Here is a 16,940-nt window from a genome sequence, read left to right as displayed (position 1 = left end):
AGTGCTCACGACCCCTGCATTGTTAAATAATTGGTGGAGTGTTAATACCTGATTTAAAAGTATTGATTCTTTATCAAATCTTGCGATCATGGCGTATGGGTATGGATATGGGTGAGATTTTCTCTATTTTTTGCAATTAAATTGATTATTTTGTTTTTATTTTTGTTTAATTAATTGGAATTTGGTATAATTTGATTTCATAATTATTGTTGTTATATTGTCATTAATATCTTAAATTTTTGGAAAATAGCAGCTAAATTCTTGATTATCTCTTTATATGAATTGTTTATAGCTCCATTGAATCTAGATTTTGTTGGATTATAGCCCTCATTGATGTGGTATTGTTGATTTAAAAAAGCAGGATCACACAAGGGAGCCCATACTTGATCTTCAAAATGTGAAATATCAGCTTGTGGCTCTTTACTTTCTTAGGGCTTAATTGTTTGTATTTAACATGCAGAGGTAGCTTTAATTATTTTGGAACTTAATGTATTTGTTTTTGGTTAATGTTGGTTATGTTAAATATAATAAGTGTAACTTGCTATTACACTATTACAACAGAGTTCCACTCATTTTCTGATTAAGAATAAGTTTTTTCGTATAAATATATTAAGTGTAACTTGCTATTACACTATTACAACAGAATTCCACTCATTTTCTGATTAAGAATAAATTTTTTTCTTGTAAAATACTTCGTATTGGGTTATTTATTTAACCTTGATTTTCCACTTGACTCCCATCCATCTTCATTAAATCTTAATTAAACTCATTCATATGTCCATTTTTCTAGCAAGTAAAATGAAAAAACTATTATGATAGCTGGTGGCTAATGACTTAATTGGAGGTAAAATGACCGGTACCTCCAATTTGGGTATATTGATCATTTTTTTAAAAAAGAACATCATTAGTGTTTACTGTTTAGTGTATGCTTTATTTTATGGAAAAACAAAGCAAATAGAAAATCAACAATGAAATATGCAAAATCATAAGAGACGAGTAAGTAAGGAAAGTACTTAAGTACTTAATATGGGGAATGAAAAAAAAAAAAAAACAAACAAATTGAAAAAGAGTATTTGTTGTAAAACCTTAGAAGACGGGGTGAAGTTAAAGGAGAAGGTAAGCAAAGAAACAAGATAGCGATGAGGTAAGGTGGGGTTAGAAGACACCAATAATAATGAGAGTTTATAGTAGAATTATGCTGGATTTATACATATGTGCTTTTTAGAAGAGAGACAGAGGAAGATAGAGGGGAAGAAAGTACAAACTCTAATAATAAGATTGAAATGGATAAATATTCTTATAAATGTGAAACCCAATGAAGAAAGTACATATGCAAGTAGCACTTAACTATAAACTCTCCAAATTGTTAACAAATAAAAAGAGAATAGAGGATGGAATATAAACCACTTAAAAAGAGATTCCTAAATGAAATAGATTACTAGAGAAAATAAATAGGATACAAGTAAGTAAGTAAGATGAATGGAAGATTTTTACTCTATTGATATTACAGCACTTAGACCTCTTTCGTAAAATAACACAAGAACAAGCTATTTATGTTATAATAACATAAAGACCTTTAAGATAATTGTTCAACAATTAAAACTTATAATTATGATACACTTATTGAATAGCTCGTAACAACAAGAATTATAAGCATTTTTAACAAAGATTTTGTGCTAGATTGGGGGGTGAAGGGGGGGGGGGGGATCAAGAGAAGGGTGAACAAGTACTACCTATAATTTTATTTTATATCCAATTTTTAAAATAAAAAAAAAAAGGAGAGAGGGAACTACGAGAAGAATAATTAGTAAAAAAAGAGGGAGTTTGGTTAAATAAAGGAAGGAATTGTGAGAGGTAAGCAAGTGTATATCAATAATTTTCAAAGAAAGAGTAAGTAGACAAGGTCAGGGGAAGAGAAACAAAAAAAGAGAGGAGAGCTTTGGGACAATAGAAAGAGTAGGTGAGAACAAAGCACTTTAAGAGATCATTTTTAGTATTTAAAATTAAGATACAACTGTCACAAAGGAGATAGATAAATGAGAGAAATTAGGAATGTGAAAATGAAAAAAAGAAAAACAAGGAGGTGGTTCAATGACTATTTTTATAGATTGTAATCAAAGAAGTGATAAAAATTACTTTTTTAAAAAGATTCTAAGATTTTAAAAACCATACAGGTTAAGTGTAAAAATGTTAAGGAATATGGAAAAGGAGAGGAGAACAAGTGAGGGTTGGAGAAGTGGTTTGAATTGAACGCAAGTAAAGATTAACTTTATGAATTTTGTAAAATTATAAAGTACGGAAGGATGGAGTAATGGAAGGAAGGAGTGAGGAAGAGAGATGTGGTCACTTAATTGCCAATTTTATGTGCTCAAACTCAATATTTGATACTTTGTATAGAAAGAAAATTGATCAATAATATTATAATTAGGAAAAAAAATCAACCTTAATGTAAAATTGTGATAGAGGGGGGGAGAGAGATAGAGGGGGGGGGGGGGGGGCGGAGGGCGGGGGGGTGATGAGGGAGAAGGAGAGAACATTAAGGGACATGCGAGAGAGCAAGAGAGGAGGAGGAATAGAGGTATGTGTTGTTGGAGAAGAATCCAAGTTAGAGAAGGGATGTGGAAGAGAGAGGGGCCGAGAGAAAAAAAAGGGGTCAGGAAAAAGAAAAGGGCCAACGTAAAAAGGGTAGGCCAGGAGAGGAGAGGAGAGGAAAGGAGAAGACATGTTGGGAGAAGTGAGGAGTCAAGAAAGACGAGAGAGCGGACATAAGAGAGATCAGGAGTGAGAAAAAAGACCCAAAGTGAAAAGCTACAAAAAAGAGACAAAGAAAGTTGAGGAGTTGGGAGAAAAGGAGAGCAATATTAAGAGACTAGGAGAGTGACGACCATGAGAAATCAAAAGAGAAAGAACTAAAGCAATACAGGAAGATAAGGGTTGAGAAAGAAAGATAGGTCGGTAGAAAGAGAGAAGGCCCGAGAGAGAAAGAGATTGAGAGAACAAAAGAAAAAGGGAGATAGAGAGAAGGCCCGAGAGAGAAAGAGATTGAGAGAACAAAAGAAAAACGGAAATAGAGAGAAAAGGGAAAAAAGGGAGAAAGTGTACACTACAACAAAAGTGACATAAGGTAACAACAATTGGTAAAACTTTAAAAGTTATAAGTTTAATCAATAATTGATGTTTATTTTTTAATTATTGAATTTCAATTTTAATTTGGCAAATTGGATGTTGTCAATCTTCCAATCTCCCTAATCGAAACACCCGATCTGCAATCTTCTTATCGCCCCGATCGCACTACTCAGTTCGCTAATCCTCCAATGGCCTTGATCGCACCACCCAATTTGTCATTCCTCCAATTGCCTTGATCACACCACTTAGCTTGTCAATCCTCCAATCGCCCTAATTGCACCACCCAGTTTGTTAATACTCCAATCACCTTGATTGTACCACCCAGTTTGGAAAACCTCCAATCGCCCTGATCTCAACACCCAGTTTACCAAATTTCTCCAATTGCCTTGATTGTACCACCCAATTTGCCAATTCTCACATCCTTTTTATCGCACCACCTAATTTTCCAATCCTCCAAACGCTCTTATCTTAACACCCAATTTGTCAATCTTCTAATCACCCTGATCACAATACCCAGTTTAAATTTACGAGGTGAATGTATGTATAGTGTTACAAAAGAATATAAGCCGTAATATTTGACTCCTAAAGCTGGAATGTCGTGACTCCTGAATATATTTCATTTAGCAACTCGGAATTATCAACCACTAATGCTTAGATGAATAAGTCATGTAAGCCTCAGCATAGCTCAACCTTCTATATAAATAAACAATCTATAGCATTTAATGTTAATCAATCAATTTTATTCATAGTCTCCATTAATATTCCTATTGACTATATATTTCATTGACACTTTACTAACCAAGGTTGGTATTGTATTAAGTGAATGTTGACTCAATGTGTAATTGTTACATGAAAATTGAAACACCAATAGATTTGTTGCACAATAAGAAATTGAATTCATTTAATTCAGTCAACACAAACAATTGGTAAAACTTTCAAAGTTATAAGGTTAATCGATAATTGAAGTTTATTTTTCAATCATTAAATTTCAATTTTAATTTGGCAAATTGGATGTTGCCAATCTTCTAATCTCCCTAATCGCAACACTCAACTTACAATCCTCCAATCTCCCTAATCGCACTACTCAACTTTTAAAGTCATTCCTCTAATTGCCTTGATCGCACCACTTAGTTTGCTAATTCTCCAATCTCCCTGATCGCACCAGTTTTTCAATCCTCCAATCACCTTGATTACACCACCCAGTTTGTCAATCCTATAATGGCCCTGATCTCAACACTCAGTTTACAAATCCTCCAATTGCCTTGATTGTACCACATAGTTTGCCAATCCTCACATCCCCATCATTGCACCACACCCAGTTTTCCAATCCTCCAAACGCTATGATCATAACATCCAGTTTTCGAATCTTCTAATCTCCTTAATCATAACAACCAATTAAAATTTATGAGAAGAATGTATGTATAGTGTTACAAAAGAATAAAACCCTTTTGATATTTGATTCCTAAAGCTGAAAGGTCTTAGATATTTGACTCCTGAATATATTTCATATGGCAACTCAGAATTATCAATCACTAATGCTTAGATGAATAAGTCATGCTCAACATAGCTCAACCTGCTATATAAATAAACAATTTATAACATTCAACATTAATCAATCAGTTTTAGTCACAGACTTACAATCACCATTAATATTCTTAATGACTATTTCATTGACTCTTAACTAACCTAGGTTGGTATTGTATTAAGTAAATGTTGACTGGAAGTGCAACTGCAACATGTAAGTTGAAACATCAATAAATTTGTTGCATAATAAGAAATTGAATTCATTCAAATTAATAAACACGCCCCAAAATAACATGTTTCCAAACAATACTAATTGTTCACAATATATGTATATATATATATATATATATATATATACATATATATATATATATGTACCAATTACATGAACACATAAACAACAACTAATTACACACTAATCACCGAAGCGAAATCACCATTGGGGGACCGCGCGCGTAGCGCGCGGGCCAACAACTAGTTATTATAAAAAATTAAAACATAAACCATGCAAAATATTTTAATTAAGGATTTCAAAAAAAAAAATGAAATTAAGGACTTCATATCACACAATGTAACAAGAAAGAGGTGAAAGTGATGCAACTAATGCATGCTCAATACTACTGTCTCCGTTTTTTATTAGCTGACACGTTTTTTTAGCACTGTTTACACACCTCCTTTGACCATGTTTTGTGATTTATATGTAAGGGAAAATATAGTCAAATGAGATCTTGTTAGATTCGTCACAATATATATTTTCAAAATATCAACTTTTTATAATTTTTACTTATCAGTAATTATAGATATTAATGATTTAATTTGTGCATTGGCAAACGTGACTAAAGAAACGTGTCAACTAAAAAGAAACAGGGGAAGTATGTAATTCATTCCCTTGTAGACGCTAGCGCGTACTATTTAATTCCTATATACTTTGTACTCCGTAATTCTTATCAAACCTTTCACATTTTTACTTAAAGGGGCAGAGAGAGTATAAAATTAGTATAGAAATAAAAGTCAACCGTGAAAAGGTAGGGTAGTTCACTCATATTTTTGTAAAGCTTTCTAAATTTTACCACTTAACTAAAACTACTTCATATTGTTAACTCTAGCTTATTAAAACCAGTTATTTATGGATAACCAATGAAGCTAATTAGTGATCTAACTTAAAAAATATAGCTTAGGACTTTGTGAGTGGACACCAAACTACTACACTACACACCAATTAACCTCGGCGTCATTACGTGATTTACGTCATGATATGCTACGTGCTCAAGGAGATTAAAGGGGTGTGATCTGGGATTAGGCCTTTGGGACATGTACTCATTTACTTGTGTGTATTTAAATTAGCATTACTTAAAAAAACCCATCAAAAATTATAATAGTACATCTCAAAATTTCAATACAAACATAATAAGATTGGGCAGTAAATTGTTTTTCGGATAACATCCAATGGCGCTTGTCTGCCCCATCAACATGTTCAAGTATGGCAATGACACTAATAAAGCCAAATTACCATTTTGAATCCCATGTTTGGATCATGTACGACTTGCAATCTCATACATGCTCACATGAGTTTATTATACTCCAAACTAGGTCATAGGCTCATAGCTTACTTAGGCAACGATCCGATAAGAAGAGAAGAGTTTAAGTTACTTGTCAATTCTAATCACAGTACAACTTTATCCTTGCACCCATTTCCGTACAATAACACAAATTAATATTACTCGTAATTATTAGTGACCGCATTAAAGAAATTAAGAAAGAGGGTCACTTTCCAAAAATAGGAAAGGAAGAAAAATAATTGAAAGAAGAGTGTAATGAAAGAATTGGAAAACATAATTGTATGTACAAAATAGTCATGGGTAGTACATTAATATAAGCTGTAAATGAGCTGAATATTGAACCAAAGAATAAAATACCTGCCGTAAGCGGCACATTTTTTGCTTTTTATGTCAATTGCTTTGTGTGCTGAAACGCATCACTCAGATTTCTCACTCTCTTATTCTTCATCAATTTTCTTATTACAGTATTATTATTACTGTATTATTTATTCGATGGGAGGCAGATATAATACATTATCTGTATCTCTGTATTCTCTGTCATTTGGTTAACAACAATAATACGGTTGTCTCTGGTATAATTATTATTCGACAGACTTTGGTTCAAAGTTTGTTCGGATTTCTCATTGGACCCTATTTTATTGCTTCTTTTCCTAGAGGTCGAAGTTTTTTTTTTTTTTTAAAATTTAGTGTGAAGTGAAGTATTTAAGGACTTACTCCTTTCAATATATGTGCTCTACTTTTGTCCATACAAATGTCAATATGAAATTTTGATAAAATAGTGTTGTAAATAATATAGAAGTCAAATTTAAACGCATATTAAGTGATGTATTTTAGGAAATACTCTCTTTAATATATGGGCTATAGTTTTGTCGATACGTATGCTAATATGAAATTTTGATAGAATACTCCGTATTATAAAAGTCAAATAAGTACACATATTAAGAAATGGAGAAATTATTATTTCCAAAAGTTTTTCTATTTGAATAGTGATTGTATCACACCTTTCAAAAAAAAAAATGTATTAGTGGTTGTATCACAATTTTTTTTTATTTTTATTAGAACTAATTAGAATTCCAAGAATGCTGTTGGCTAATCTGCTAATCCTACAACACACTACAAGAAGGATAACAAACATAAACTACGGTAAAAGGCCACCCAACAGTCAGCCCATTAGCTCCAAACTGGCCTTCTTAGTCCTTATTTTCCCAATGGGCCTTAGTATCTTTCAAAAAAAAAAAAAAAAAAGGGCCTTAGTAGTGTCCTAATGGTCTATTTTACACACATTTGTAGAGACCTTTCAACTTTTTAAACAATAATAAGTCAAGCAGTCGAGCACTTTCAAATTGTTAATACAGTTATGGGCTGCACCCGTCTACAAGAGATAGAAAGTCTACTTTACAAGTCGAAAAAGTTTACATTCCAAATCATATGAAATTATTACCTTCATTTTTTATTTTTTGCAACTTTTGCCAAATATAATGCTACACATTATTTGCAACTATTATTTTCTTTCCTTTTAAGGTTGTCATTTCTCCTTATCTATCTCCTCATCACATGCGTTCCTATTTCTCTCTCTCTCTATCTTAGGACCTGTTCACATTGACTGAAATGAGCTGAACTGAACTAAACTTATTAGAGATGAACTGAACTGAACTTAACTTAACTTAAATGAAAATTTTATGAGAGAAGGAAATTAGGAAATGAACTGAACTAAATTTATTAGAGCTGAACTGAACTGAAAATAATCTGATGAGAACAGGGCCTTACACTCATAAATAAATTTTGTCTAGAAATACGTATACCTTTTAAAGTTGCAAAAAATATAAAACAGAGGTAATAGGAGATTTAGCAGAACACTTACATGTGTTGTTTGAAAAGGTTACTCCTCCACGAGAACTAATCGTACACAAATTTATTAGATGCTACTTCGTACTTAACTCTACACAATACGTACCATTATTAGTCACCACTAAACAAGCCAATACTCTTTGGAGACATAGCCACAAGTCTCACAACATGAATATCTAGATTAATACAAGTATGTTTGACATAATACATGGGAGAAATAATAAGTTAATGAAACCAAATCATGAGCAGCCCAATAATCTCAAATGTAACAAACTAGAAGGAACAAATTTCTTTTGTTTTGGAGAAGATTTTCCACCCTTACTCTTCTTATCTTGCTCTGGCTTGACATTATATTCTTCTTTCTTTGTAACCTGTGTAAAAAAACATTGATTTAATTACTAATCGTTTTTAAGATCGTGTTTAGCAAATTACGTGCATCTAGTTTAATCACTACGAAATTATTGAAATTAGACGTAGATAATACCGGGAGTTTGCCCATGCAAGTAGGGGATAATGGTTGCTTGTTGTTGCTACGACGAGGCAGCCTAAATCTAGAAAAAGAGTTGGAGAATCCCTTTCTTGATATTCGAGGAGAAGTTTCATCTTGAGAGTATTTTGATGGAGACAAACCAGCTTCAGATTCAATGAGTGAGCATACCTATACATCATATTGCATAGAATATGGATGTGAGCATATAGTCCCATGTGCATACGAGTTTGCGAGGTCACAACAATTACCATGTTACCATGTTATAATTGAGAGACGTAAGAAAGATTAACAAGTTCAAGAATAAAAGATAATAATCCATAGTTTGAACCTAAAATGCGGAGTAACATTTATTTATATCTTTTGTTTAATGAATGGGATATGTGGCCAAAATTAAATAAAGGACCGTTAAGGAGAAGAATGAGCACAAAAAAAATGAGGCCGGATGCATTTATTAGCTCTTATAAATGAGTATGCATGATATGGGCTGGTAAGGGTAGGGAAAACCATATGCAATAAAAGTTTTAGCTAATACAAATCTTATCAAATTAACATCCAATTTTCAAAACTTTTATGCTAGGAAAGTGATTTTAGCGCTACATATGATTTGACACTCATTGTGAAAGCACAGTTTTTTGTGTTGAATTTTTCTTATGCTTGTACGATAATTAGTAAACCAGGAATTCAAACAATAAGATACTTGCAGAGTATATAGACTCTACAACTTTGTTATTAACTGAACCCATGTACAATTATATTCGTAACTCCAATCACGAATTTACCTGGATTAATCGTTCCTCGAGAAATGTGATTCGATCCAAAATCGAACCTTTGGATTGAGCCTCCTTGACAGCCAAGTCAATTGGTATGCAATCTCTGTTCATAGCCCCAAGTCCTGCACCATCATTGGTCCATCTTGCTGATGAACATTTCCTACCTTCCAAATATTTAATCTTCATACAAATGTATAATTTTAGCACAATGTTTCATAATATACTAATACAACTTAGACGTTACATAGTAGAACATACTTTATAAAATGGACTTAATACTTTATAAGATAAAGCATAAACTTGCTTACCGTAGAATCCAAGTGATCAAGCCTAGAATTCAGAGAAGGCATAGAGTTTGAAGACAGAGATTTTCTCAGATTTCCATCCATCTTTTTTAGACGATATGTTTATGATATTCTTAGAGATAAATATATATACAAGAATCTAAATTTGATAAACAAAATAAATAAATAAATAAATAAAATAAAATAAAAAATTATATTTATAAGAGATGGGAAGTTAGGAGAAATGCACATTTAAATGCAAGAAATAAGTGTTGACTGAAAAAAGAAGGCATGTGTTATGGGAGTGTCTGTTAGTGTTACACGATATTGTGGCCATTAAATGTGGCTGCTAATGAGGCTTGGATGATGGATGTGTTTAGTGAAGTTGATCGGATAAAATATGGCAGCATTCACATGCTATTTACTATTGTGGACTCGAATGTATATGCCTTATTTGTATTATAGGTATCTACTCTGCTTCTTACCCTCTTCAATTCCATACACGTGCGATGTATCGGGTTGTTTTTACATTACCTCATATCTCGACACTTAATTAATACCTTATTATATTAATAATCTACTATTTAGATATTTTGAAAGGTACTTGGAGACCCCTCTCATATCCACCTCACTTTCAAAAAAATTTCTCGAAATTCATAATAAGTCATATATAACCTTCAATTTTAGAGAATTATTAACTTTTTTAGGCTTGGAAAGGATAGTGAATGGTTTGTTTCCCATGGACCCCATGAGGCCACTTCAATGGTTTCTACTTTGTATATTATTATCAAGGAAAATTTGTCAGAAAAAACCTTTTAAAGCATTATTTGTTAAAAAAAACTACCACGACGACTTTTTTTGTATAATGAAACCTGGACCCTCTTTTCCGGCATTGACTCCCAATTTCAGACGTTGAGGGATGTCAATGGGATCCCCGCCTTATATTTTCATCCCCATCCCCATCCCCATCCCCATCCCCACGGCGGGTCTGATATTTATCCCCATCCCCGCCCCGACGGGTCCGACCCTAAAACCATCCCATCCCACCCCCATGTGGATATCCATCCCCGCCTTAGCCCCACCTATTCCCCGCCACAAACCCACCACAAATTATATAATTTTGCTATGAATATGTAAAGTGTAGCCCAAATATCAAAATTTAATTTGTATAAAAAAAACTACAACACATTAAATATTAAATTACATAATAGAAATTTATGAAGCTATAAATCAGTTAGTACATCTTCAAACTTGTTCCAGTTTTGACATTCCAAGATTCATATTCTTCCTCCAATTCTTTATCCTCTATGAATTCTCCAAAGTTTGCAAATTCGTGAAATAATAGCTCTAATCAAATAGTCAACATATACAAGTAATTATTTAGGCATTTATGCAGTAAGTTAATCGGATGTTTAGAACATTAAAGCTAACATATAACTACTTTGTATTTTTGTAGCAACTAAGATACATGTATTCATTTTTTTTTTTTTTTTTTTTGACAAGTAAGATACATGTATTGATGTACAATATAGTTTCAAACAATGTATAATTTGGTTGATTTCTTAGTTAATTTGTCAAATTATTTGTCATTTTCTTTAATGTAAAGGAGAAAAAAATATTGGGGAAAATAGAATCAAAACTCAAATAAAAAGAAAGAGAGAGAGTACATACCGAAGAGTATGAAGAACAATGTGGAGGAGCAGCTTCAGATTTCATAACAGATCTTCATCTTCTTATTGGAGAGGAATTGATGGAGGAGCGGCTGCTTGTGTTTTGTGTGGGCTAGAGACCCTAGAGTAGTGTTATGCTTTAGGGTTTATTTGAGAGAGAAGTGGATGAGTGAAAATATCTACAGTAAGTAATTTAGCTTCATTGTCTAGAAACTTCAGTATTATACAGTATAGTATTTTTTTTATTGTTGTATTGTAATTTAATTTTTAAATAGGGATGGGTGGGTATAAGGTGGAGCGGGGCGGGTATGGGGTGGGTAAAGGCGGAGCGGGTATGGCTAAAGATCCACCCCCGCCCCACCACCCGTGGCGGGTATGGTTTTTATCCCTAATTCCGCCTTGCCACCCGCCAAACCTAGATCCATCCCCGCCTCGATGGGGCGGGTCTCCTACTTGACCTGCCCCACCGATATCCCTAGTTGACCCTTTACTTTTCCTACTTGCTGCCAATCATTTGGATATTTGCACTCTCCCTTACTTTTTCCTCTTATTTTCCCTCTAAACTAATCCCCTTTAATCTCTCTCTCCCATTCCTCCATGAATGCTCTTCAAATTAATTCCATCAATTTGGGTTTCTCTACTCTCTCTCTCTCCTCCACTACTCTTAATTAATTCCTCAAGCATTAAGTAAGATAAGTTTATAATCATCAATTTTTAACTAAAAGAAGTCTAAAAATTGGGGCTTTTTTAAGAGTAAATCAAAACTCACTTATTTACTCTTGTCAATGGCTAAAGGAGGAAGAAAGGGGTCGCTTGGACGCTATTCGAGGTTTCCTAATTACAGAGTGAATTACAAACCCAGGTAAGTTCTTCAATTTTGTGTTGAATTGCATGAAATGTGTAAATTTTTTTAGGGTTCAACAAATTAAATCGACAAAAAAATAACCTAATTTACCTAATTGTTGCATGTTGTTGAATTTGAACTTTGATGCATGAATAACACCTAGAAACTTTGATGAATTCTTGAATTTGTTGAGTAGAATTGTTGAATTGTTGCCCTAAGTTGTTGAATATGTTCGATTTTTTTTTGTTTGCTGTGTTTGTCAGGTGGTGAATTCAAGAAGAAAGAAGAACAATGAATTTCTTCAATGGTGAATTCAAGAAGAAAGAAAAACAATGAACCCCTTCAATGGTGAATTCATCACTACATTGTTGAAGAAATGGAACAAGAACCCTAATTCACCTTACAATTGATCTGATTTGGGAGATGATTTGCCCTAATTTTTGATGGAGTGATTTGGGGGAACTTGCGCTAGAATATATATAGGGGGGAAATAAGGGAGCCAAACACAAAATGGAGGGAAAATTACCCAAATATGGGCTGCAAGTAGGAAAAGTAAAGGGTCAACGCCTAAAGTTGGGAGTCAATGCCGGAGAAGAGGGTCCAGGTTTCATTATACAAAAAAAGTCACCGTGGTGGTTTTTTTTTAACAAAGAATGTTTTAAAAGGTTTTTTCTTGCAAATTGAGCCATTTAAAAGGTTTTTTCTGACAAATTTTCCTATTATCAATTTAGTCAATTATGGACACACCTCCTGTCAGTTACTCAAAAGGCCTCAAGCCTTATGTGACTGATTAATAGAATGTATGCTTGTATGTGATGTGGTGCATATCAACAAGCAGCACTTCAAGCGAAATACTCATAAGGTATACACAAAAGATTCATTTATCAGACTTTACAATTGTTCAGGAATTGGCCTGTTGTATGAAGATATCTTTCGACTTCATCGCCTCTCAATGCTCATACTAGTTCTACTCTACCACACTGTTTCCAAACATGATGTAAACCAGCACTTTTTCTCCCACACTTAATTAAAGGGGTAAAAAATGATTTGAGCAAACGTTTGAAAGAATTATCAACATTAACAAGTCAAATCAGTAATAGTTTTTAACAAAGGGAACATTAAAGTCACCCTAAACTAGACCTAGTCATCTCATAAGCCAAGAAACAAGCTGCATTTGCTGGTACACTCCGACCCATTGCAGGACCAAACCCCTTGTACAATCCTTTGACACCCTCACTGGCTAATATCTTTTTGAACGCGTCTATGGAGCCAGAATATTTGGGTGCCTTAAAATCATCGATTTGGATAACACTCTTCACCACATCAGTCGGGTATACTGCGCCCCAGAAGCAAGCTCCACCTATACCTCCTGCCAAAATCAAAGAGCCCCTACCCAACGAGGAAGTATCATGGCCACCAGCTAAGTACATTTTGACAGCTTCATACACCCCAAACATTGCAGCATTGCCCGGAACTTCACGGGCTAGAGTAGGGACCAAGCCTTTAAATAGACCCCTTGCACCTGCTTCAGATAAGACATGCTTTGCTACATCTATAGGTCCTCCGTACTTAACTGCCACTGTAGCTGCGCCAGCTCCAGCCAGGGAACTCTGGGCCTGCAACCTGTCCTTGCCAGAGAGGATGTTTCAGAAAAAAGCCTATCTACTTTGATCTAAAGCATTTATAATACATTCCATTTTCACAACAACAATTTACATATGTTTCTCACTGTTGTAATTTGCAGGTGTGCTTAGAATCTTATATAACTATTTGTGTATCTGTGAGATCTCTAAATTCTCAGACATGCATCAATCAACATATTTTTTGGGTAACATAAAAAGAATATACGAATTTCCCATGATTGGAAGTTCCACAATTTAGGCAAAACCTTAGGGCCAAAACAGTTAGCTAAATCATTAAAGAAATCAGAAGTAATTGCCAACCAAACAACAAGATCCAAGAAATGCACAGGGTCATAGCTACAATACCAACGAACACATCCTATTCAAGACACCTGCTAATGCTTGAATTAAGCATAATAAGAAAAGCATGTTGCTGGAAAAAAGAAACAGAAGAAGAAAAATAATAGTAACCCGGCCAGCACAGACTATTCAAATATACCAATAAATCAACATGTTGCCTCCAGATAGTGAAATACACAGGTAAGCAAGCAATCACATCTAAATTCTGAGCAAACTTGAGGGAAAAAACGTAAATCAGGGAAGCAGATTGCATTTTCATTGTACCTGCACTTGATCAATTCTGTGGGGCATGCCAAAAAAGAGACAGCGACTCCAGCTCCAGCACCACAAGTAACTTGCTGGCCAACTGTGAGGGGTGCCCCAGGTTCAGACCTTAACAGGCCTTCCATTTGGCCCCTAACTGTGAAGAGTACGGCGTTGAAAGCAGCAACAGTAGCAAGTGGGGCTCCCATACCTTTGTACAAACCCCTAGGACCTTCTGCAGCTATTGTTTGCTTCACAGCATCCATAGCACCTGAGTACCTGGGAGCTTGGCCAGGAAGGGGAGTTGGCTGGCTTTGGAGCTTCACCTTGATGGTGTCAAAAGGATGCCCAACTACCAGCTGAGCAGCCCCTCCGACAGTCCCAGCAGTCAGGTCCTTTGCTACGTCTCCCATTTCTGAAGGAAGATACAAAATCAATATGTATCCAAGACCCTTAGTGATATAAGAACATCTCAGAGAAATTAAAAGGCATGATATACATTAACATATTCTTCTAGTAAATGATAACACTGTAAACTGGACAGCAAGTTTGTGTGTTGCAACTTGCAATCGTAAAACCCAGTTCCAGTTCTCCTATATAAAGCAAATGAAGAAACCTAAACATCTTTTTCACACAGGATGACAAAAATCTCAATGATGAAATTCAAAGATTGCCATTAAAATACAACCACAATTCATTTTTAAGGAGCTTTAAAAACCATTTGGTTTACCAATCAACAGTAAAATTCTCACACAATTTTCAAACTTGCACTTTTGAAGCTGAATACTTCAAATTCTTTAGCCAGCACTTCAATCACTATTTTCATCCTTCAAATTCTGCTGAATCACACATAAACCATTCAAATGCCTAGAATCAATCCTCCCAACTAATTGAAACTGAACAAGCCCCTCATACATAATGCTTTCAACTGAAGGATACTCAACTCTCCACTTTATCCTACCCTGTAGCCACCATTTCTTGACCTATTTCAGGATAATTGATTATATCATACATTCAACAAGGTCATCTCTATAGTAGTTGATTTACAAAAGTCATAAAACTTCACAATGCCCAAAAATACAATCTCCTCTTGAGCTACAAAGAATTTGATGAAACAAAGTTCAGTTAGCATTGGTCTATGAGACTGAGTTAATTGACTGACTGTGAGGTAAAAAAAAGGAAGCCATAGACCAAAAAAACAAACACCATCATGGAAAGAAAAAAAAAAAAAAAAAAAAAAAAAACACACACACACACACACACTATTTTTAGAATTATACCATCGTAAACCCCTATCCCAACAAAATTTACCAGAAAATACAATTCTTACATCCGAAAGTAATGTAGTCATTTTTAATTGTGTGATATGAAGTGCTAAAGTGGAAACTAAATCGAGGAAGTAAAAGCATTTGACATCGTGAGACTGGTACATATACATCTCCAGGCTGGTGTTGTTCCCCAATTCTGAAGTTCTTAAGCAAGCAGAAACTCTGCTCACCATTGCAATTATCTAAATACATAACAACCTTGAGAAATAAGTAATCATATGACAAAGCACTCAGAAAAAAAATGCAAGTATATCTTAAGATTTCAGCAATCTAACAAATTACAATAGCCGGATCAGCTAAAATCCGTCGATGGTTTAAGGCAAATTCAAATAATTATAAAGCAAACATGAAGATCCCAGAATGTTAATTATATCAATGAAAAACAACATAACTATAAAAATATTAAAGACCCCATTCACATGAAAAACATCAATGAGAACTGAATCAATTATTGGAATTAAATTCGAGGTCAATACTTACCAACAAAATATTCTTATGCAACCCAAATCACAGCCAACAAAAGCTCAAATCAAGCTACCAATTCAATCACTCAATCAGAGTATACGATCTGAAAAAATTAAACCATACACTATTACATTCAAACAAAAAAAAAAAAAAAAAAATCACCAGTATCAGACATTCAGACTAGTCAAATAATCACACTCAAACGAATTCAAAAAACATTCAAGACAAAGAGGGATACCATTTGAGTATTACAGCATGAAGCCAGTAAAATGCAAGAATTTAAACAAAATTAAAAAGAAACCCAGAAAGAGGGAAACTCAATTAGGGAAGCTGACCCATAAAAATTGGGTTTATTTATTTTAATATTCTGGGAATCTGGGATTCTATTAAATTTATAAAATCATTGAAAAGGGGTTTCCCAGAATCAGAATGAGAGAGCCACAAAAATGAGAGTAATGATAAAAGATAATCAAAAGGGACGTGGGTAAGAATGTAACCTTAGGTTAGAGATTATGAAATTGAGCCCCAGAAAATAAAGTTTGCTCCTTTTTTTTTTTATCTTCCTTTTTCCTGCAGCAACCACCACCACCAGTTGCAGACAGAAGGATTTGTTGCCGTCGATTTGGTGGGGATGAAGGAGGAGAGAGAAAGAGGAGATGTGGTATTTATACTCCATGATTTTATGAGCAACATCCAAGGGTAGGCCAATCACTGAAAATTGACTCAAAAGATACTCTTGGGATTCTGTCCTTTTCTGTATTTTTGTTTGTCACTTGTATAGTTGTATTCAATTTAGGTAGTGCACAC

At 34.2% G+C, this 16,940-nt stretch overlaps 2 protein-coding genes across 4 annotated transcripts; both read right to left on the bottom strand.

Moving 5' to 3' along the window:
• Nucleotides 1–8,218: 8,218 nt before the first annotated feature.
• LOC145569388 (uncharacterized) lies at nt 8,219–10,087 on the bottom strand. The gene is made up of 4 exons (XM_081628734.1): nt 9,626–10,087; nt 9,327–9,497; nt 8,542–8,715; nt 8,219–8,428 (listed from the first exon to the last, which is right to left on the bottom strand). Exons 1-4 carry the CDS (start codon nt 9,704–9,706, stop codon nt 8,297–8,299), a joined length of 558 nt encoding a protein of 185 aa, XP_081484860.1. The 5' UTR covers nt 9,707–10,087; the 3' UTR covers nt 8,219–8,296.
• Nucleotides 10,088–12,969: 2,882 nt separating this feature from the next.
• Nucleotides 12,970–16,765, bottom strand: LOC145567910 (mitochondrial carnitine/acylcarnitine carrier-like protein). Of its 3 annotated transcripts, none has more exons than XM_081627331.1 (4): nt 16,631–16,764; nt 16,149–16,236; nt 14,362–14,755; nt 12,970–13,738 (listed from the first exon to the last, which is right to left on the bottom strand). In XM_081627331.1, exons 3-4 carry the CDS (start codon nt 14,751–14,753, stop codon nt 13,240–13,242), a joined length of 891 nt encoding a protein of 296 aa, XP_081483457.1. In that variant the 5' UTR covers nt 14,754–14,755; nt 16,149–16,236; nt 16,631–16,764; the 3' UTR covers nt 12,970–13,239. The 3 variants fall into 3 exon arrangements, with proteins under 3 accessions (XP_081483457.1, XP_081483456.1, XP_081483458.1); XM_081627330.1 differs by lacking the exon at nt 16,631–16,764 and adding an exon at nt 16,372–16,578; XM_081627332.1 differs by lacking the exon at nt 16,149–16,236 and having other exon boundaries at nt 16,631–16,765.
• Nucleotides 16,766–16,940: the final 175 nt, after the last annotated feature.

The sequence above is a fragment of the Chenopodium album genome, chromosome 11, assembly GCF_948465745.1.
Source record: "Chenopodium album chromosome 11, dcCheAlbu1.1, whole genome shotgun sequence".
Lineage (NCBI taxonomy): Eukaryota > Viridiplantae > Streptophyta > Magnoliopsida > Caryophyllales > Amaranthaceae > Chenopodium > Chenopodium album.
This window is presented reverse-complemented; position numbering and strand designations above follow the sequence as displayed.

Bases quoted from the DNA above. Each gene is read 5' to 3' on its own strand.
- LOC145567910 (XM_081627332.1), bottom strand. From the start codon at position 14,753: ATGGGAGACGTAGCAAAGGACCTGACTGCTGGGACTGTCGGAGGGGCT. The intron at 13,739-14,361 runs GTACAATGAAAA...TGGCAAGGACAG, and splicing joins ACAGAATTGATCAAGTGCAG to GTTGCAGGCCCAGAGTTCCC.
- LOC145569388 (XM_081628734.1), bottom strand. From the start codon at position 9,706: ATGGATGGAAATCTGAGAAAATCTCTGTCTTCAAACTCTATGCCTTCT. The intron at 9,498-9,625 runs GTAAGCAAGTTT...ATTTGTATGAAG, and splicing joins TTGATCACTTGGATTCTACG to ATTAAATATTTGGAAGGTAG. The intron at 8,429-8,541 runs GTATTATCTACG...TTTTTTACACAG, and splicing joins CTTGCATGGGCAAACTCCCG to GTTACAAAGAAAGAAGAATA.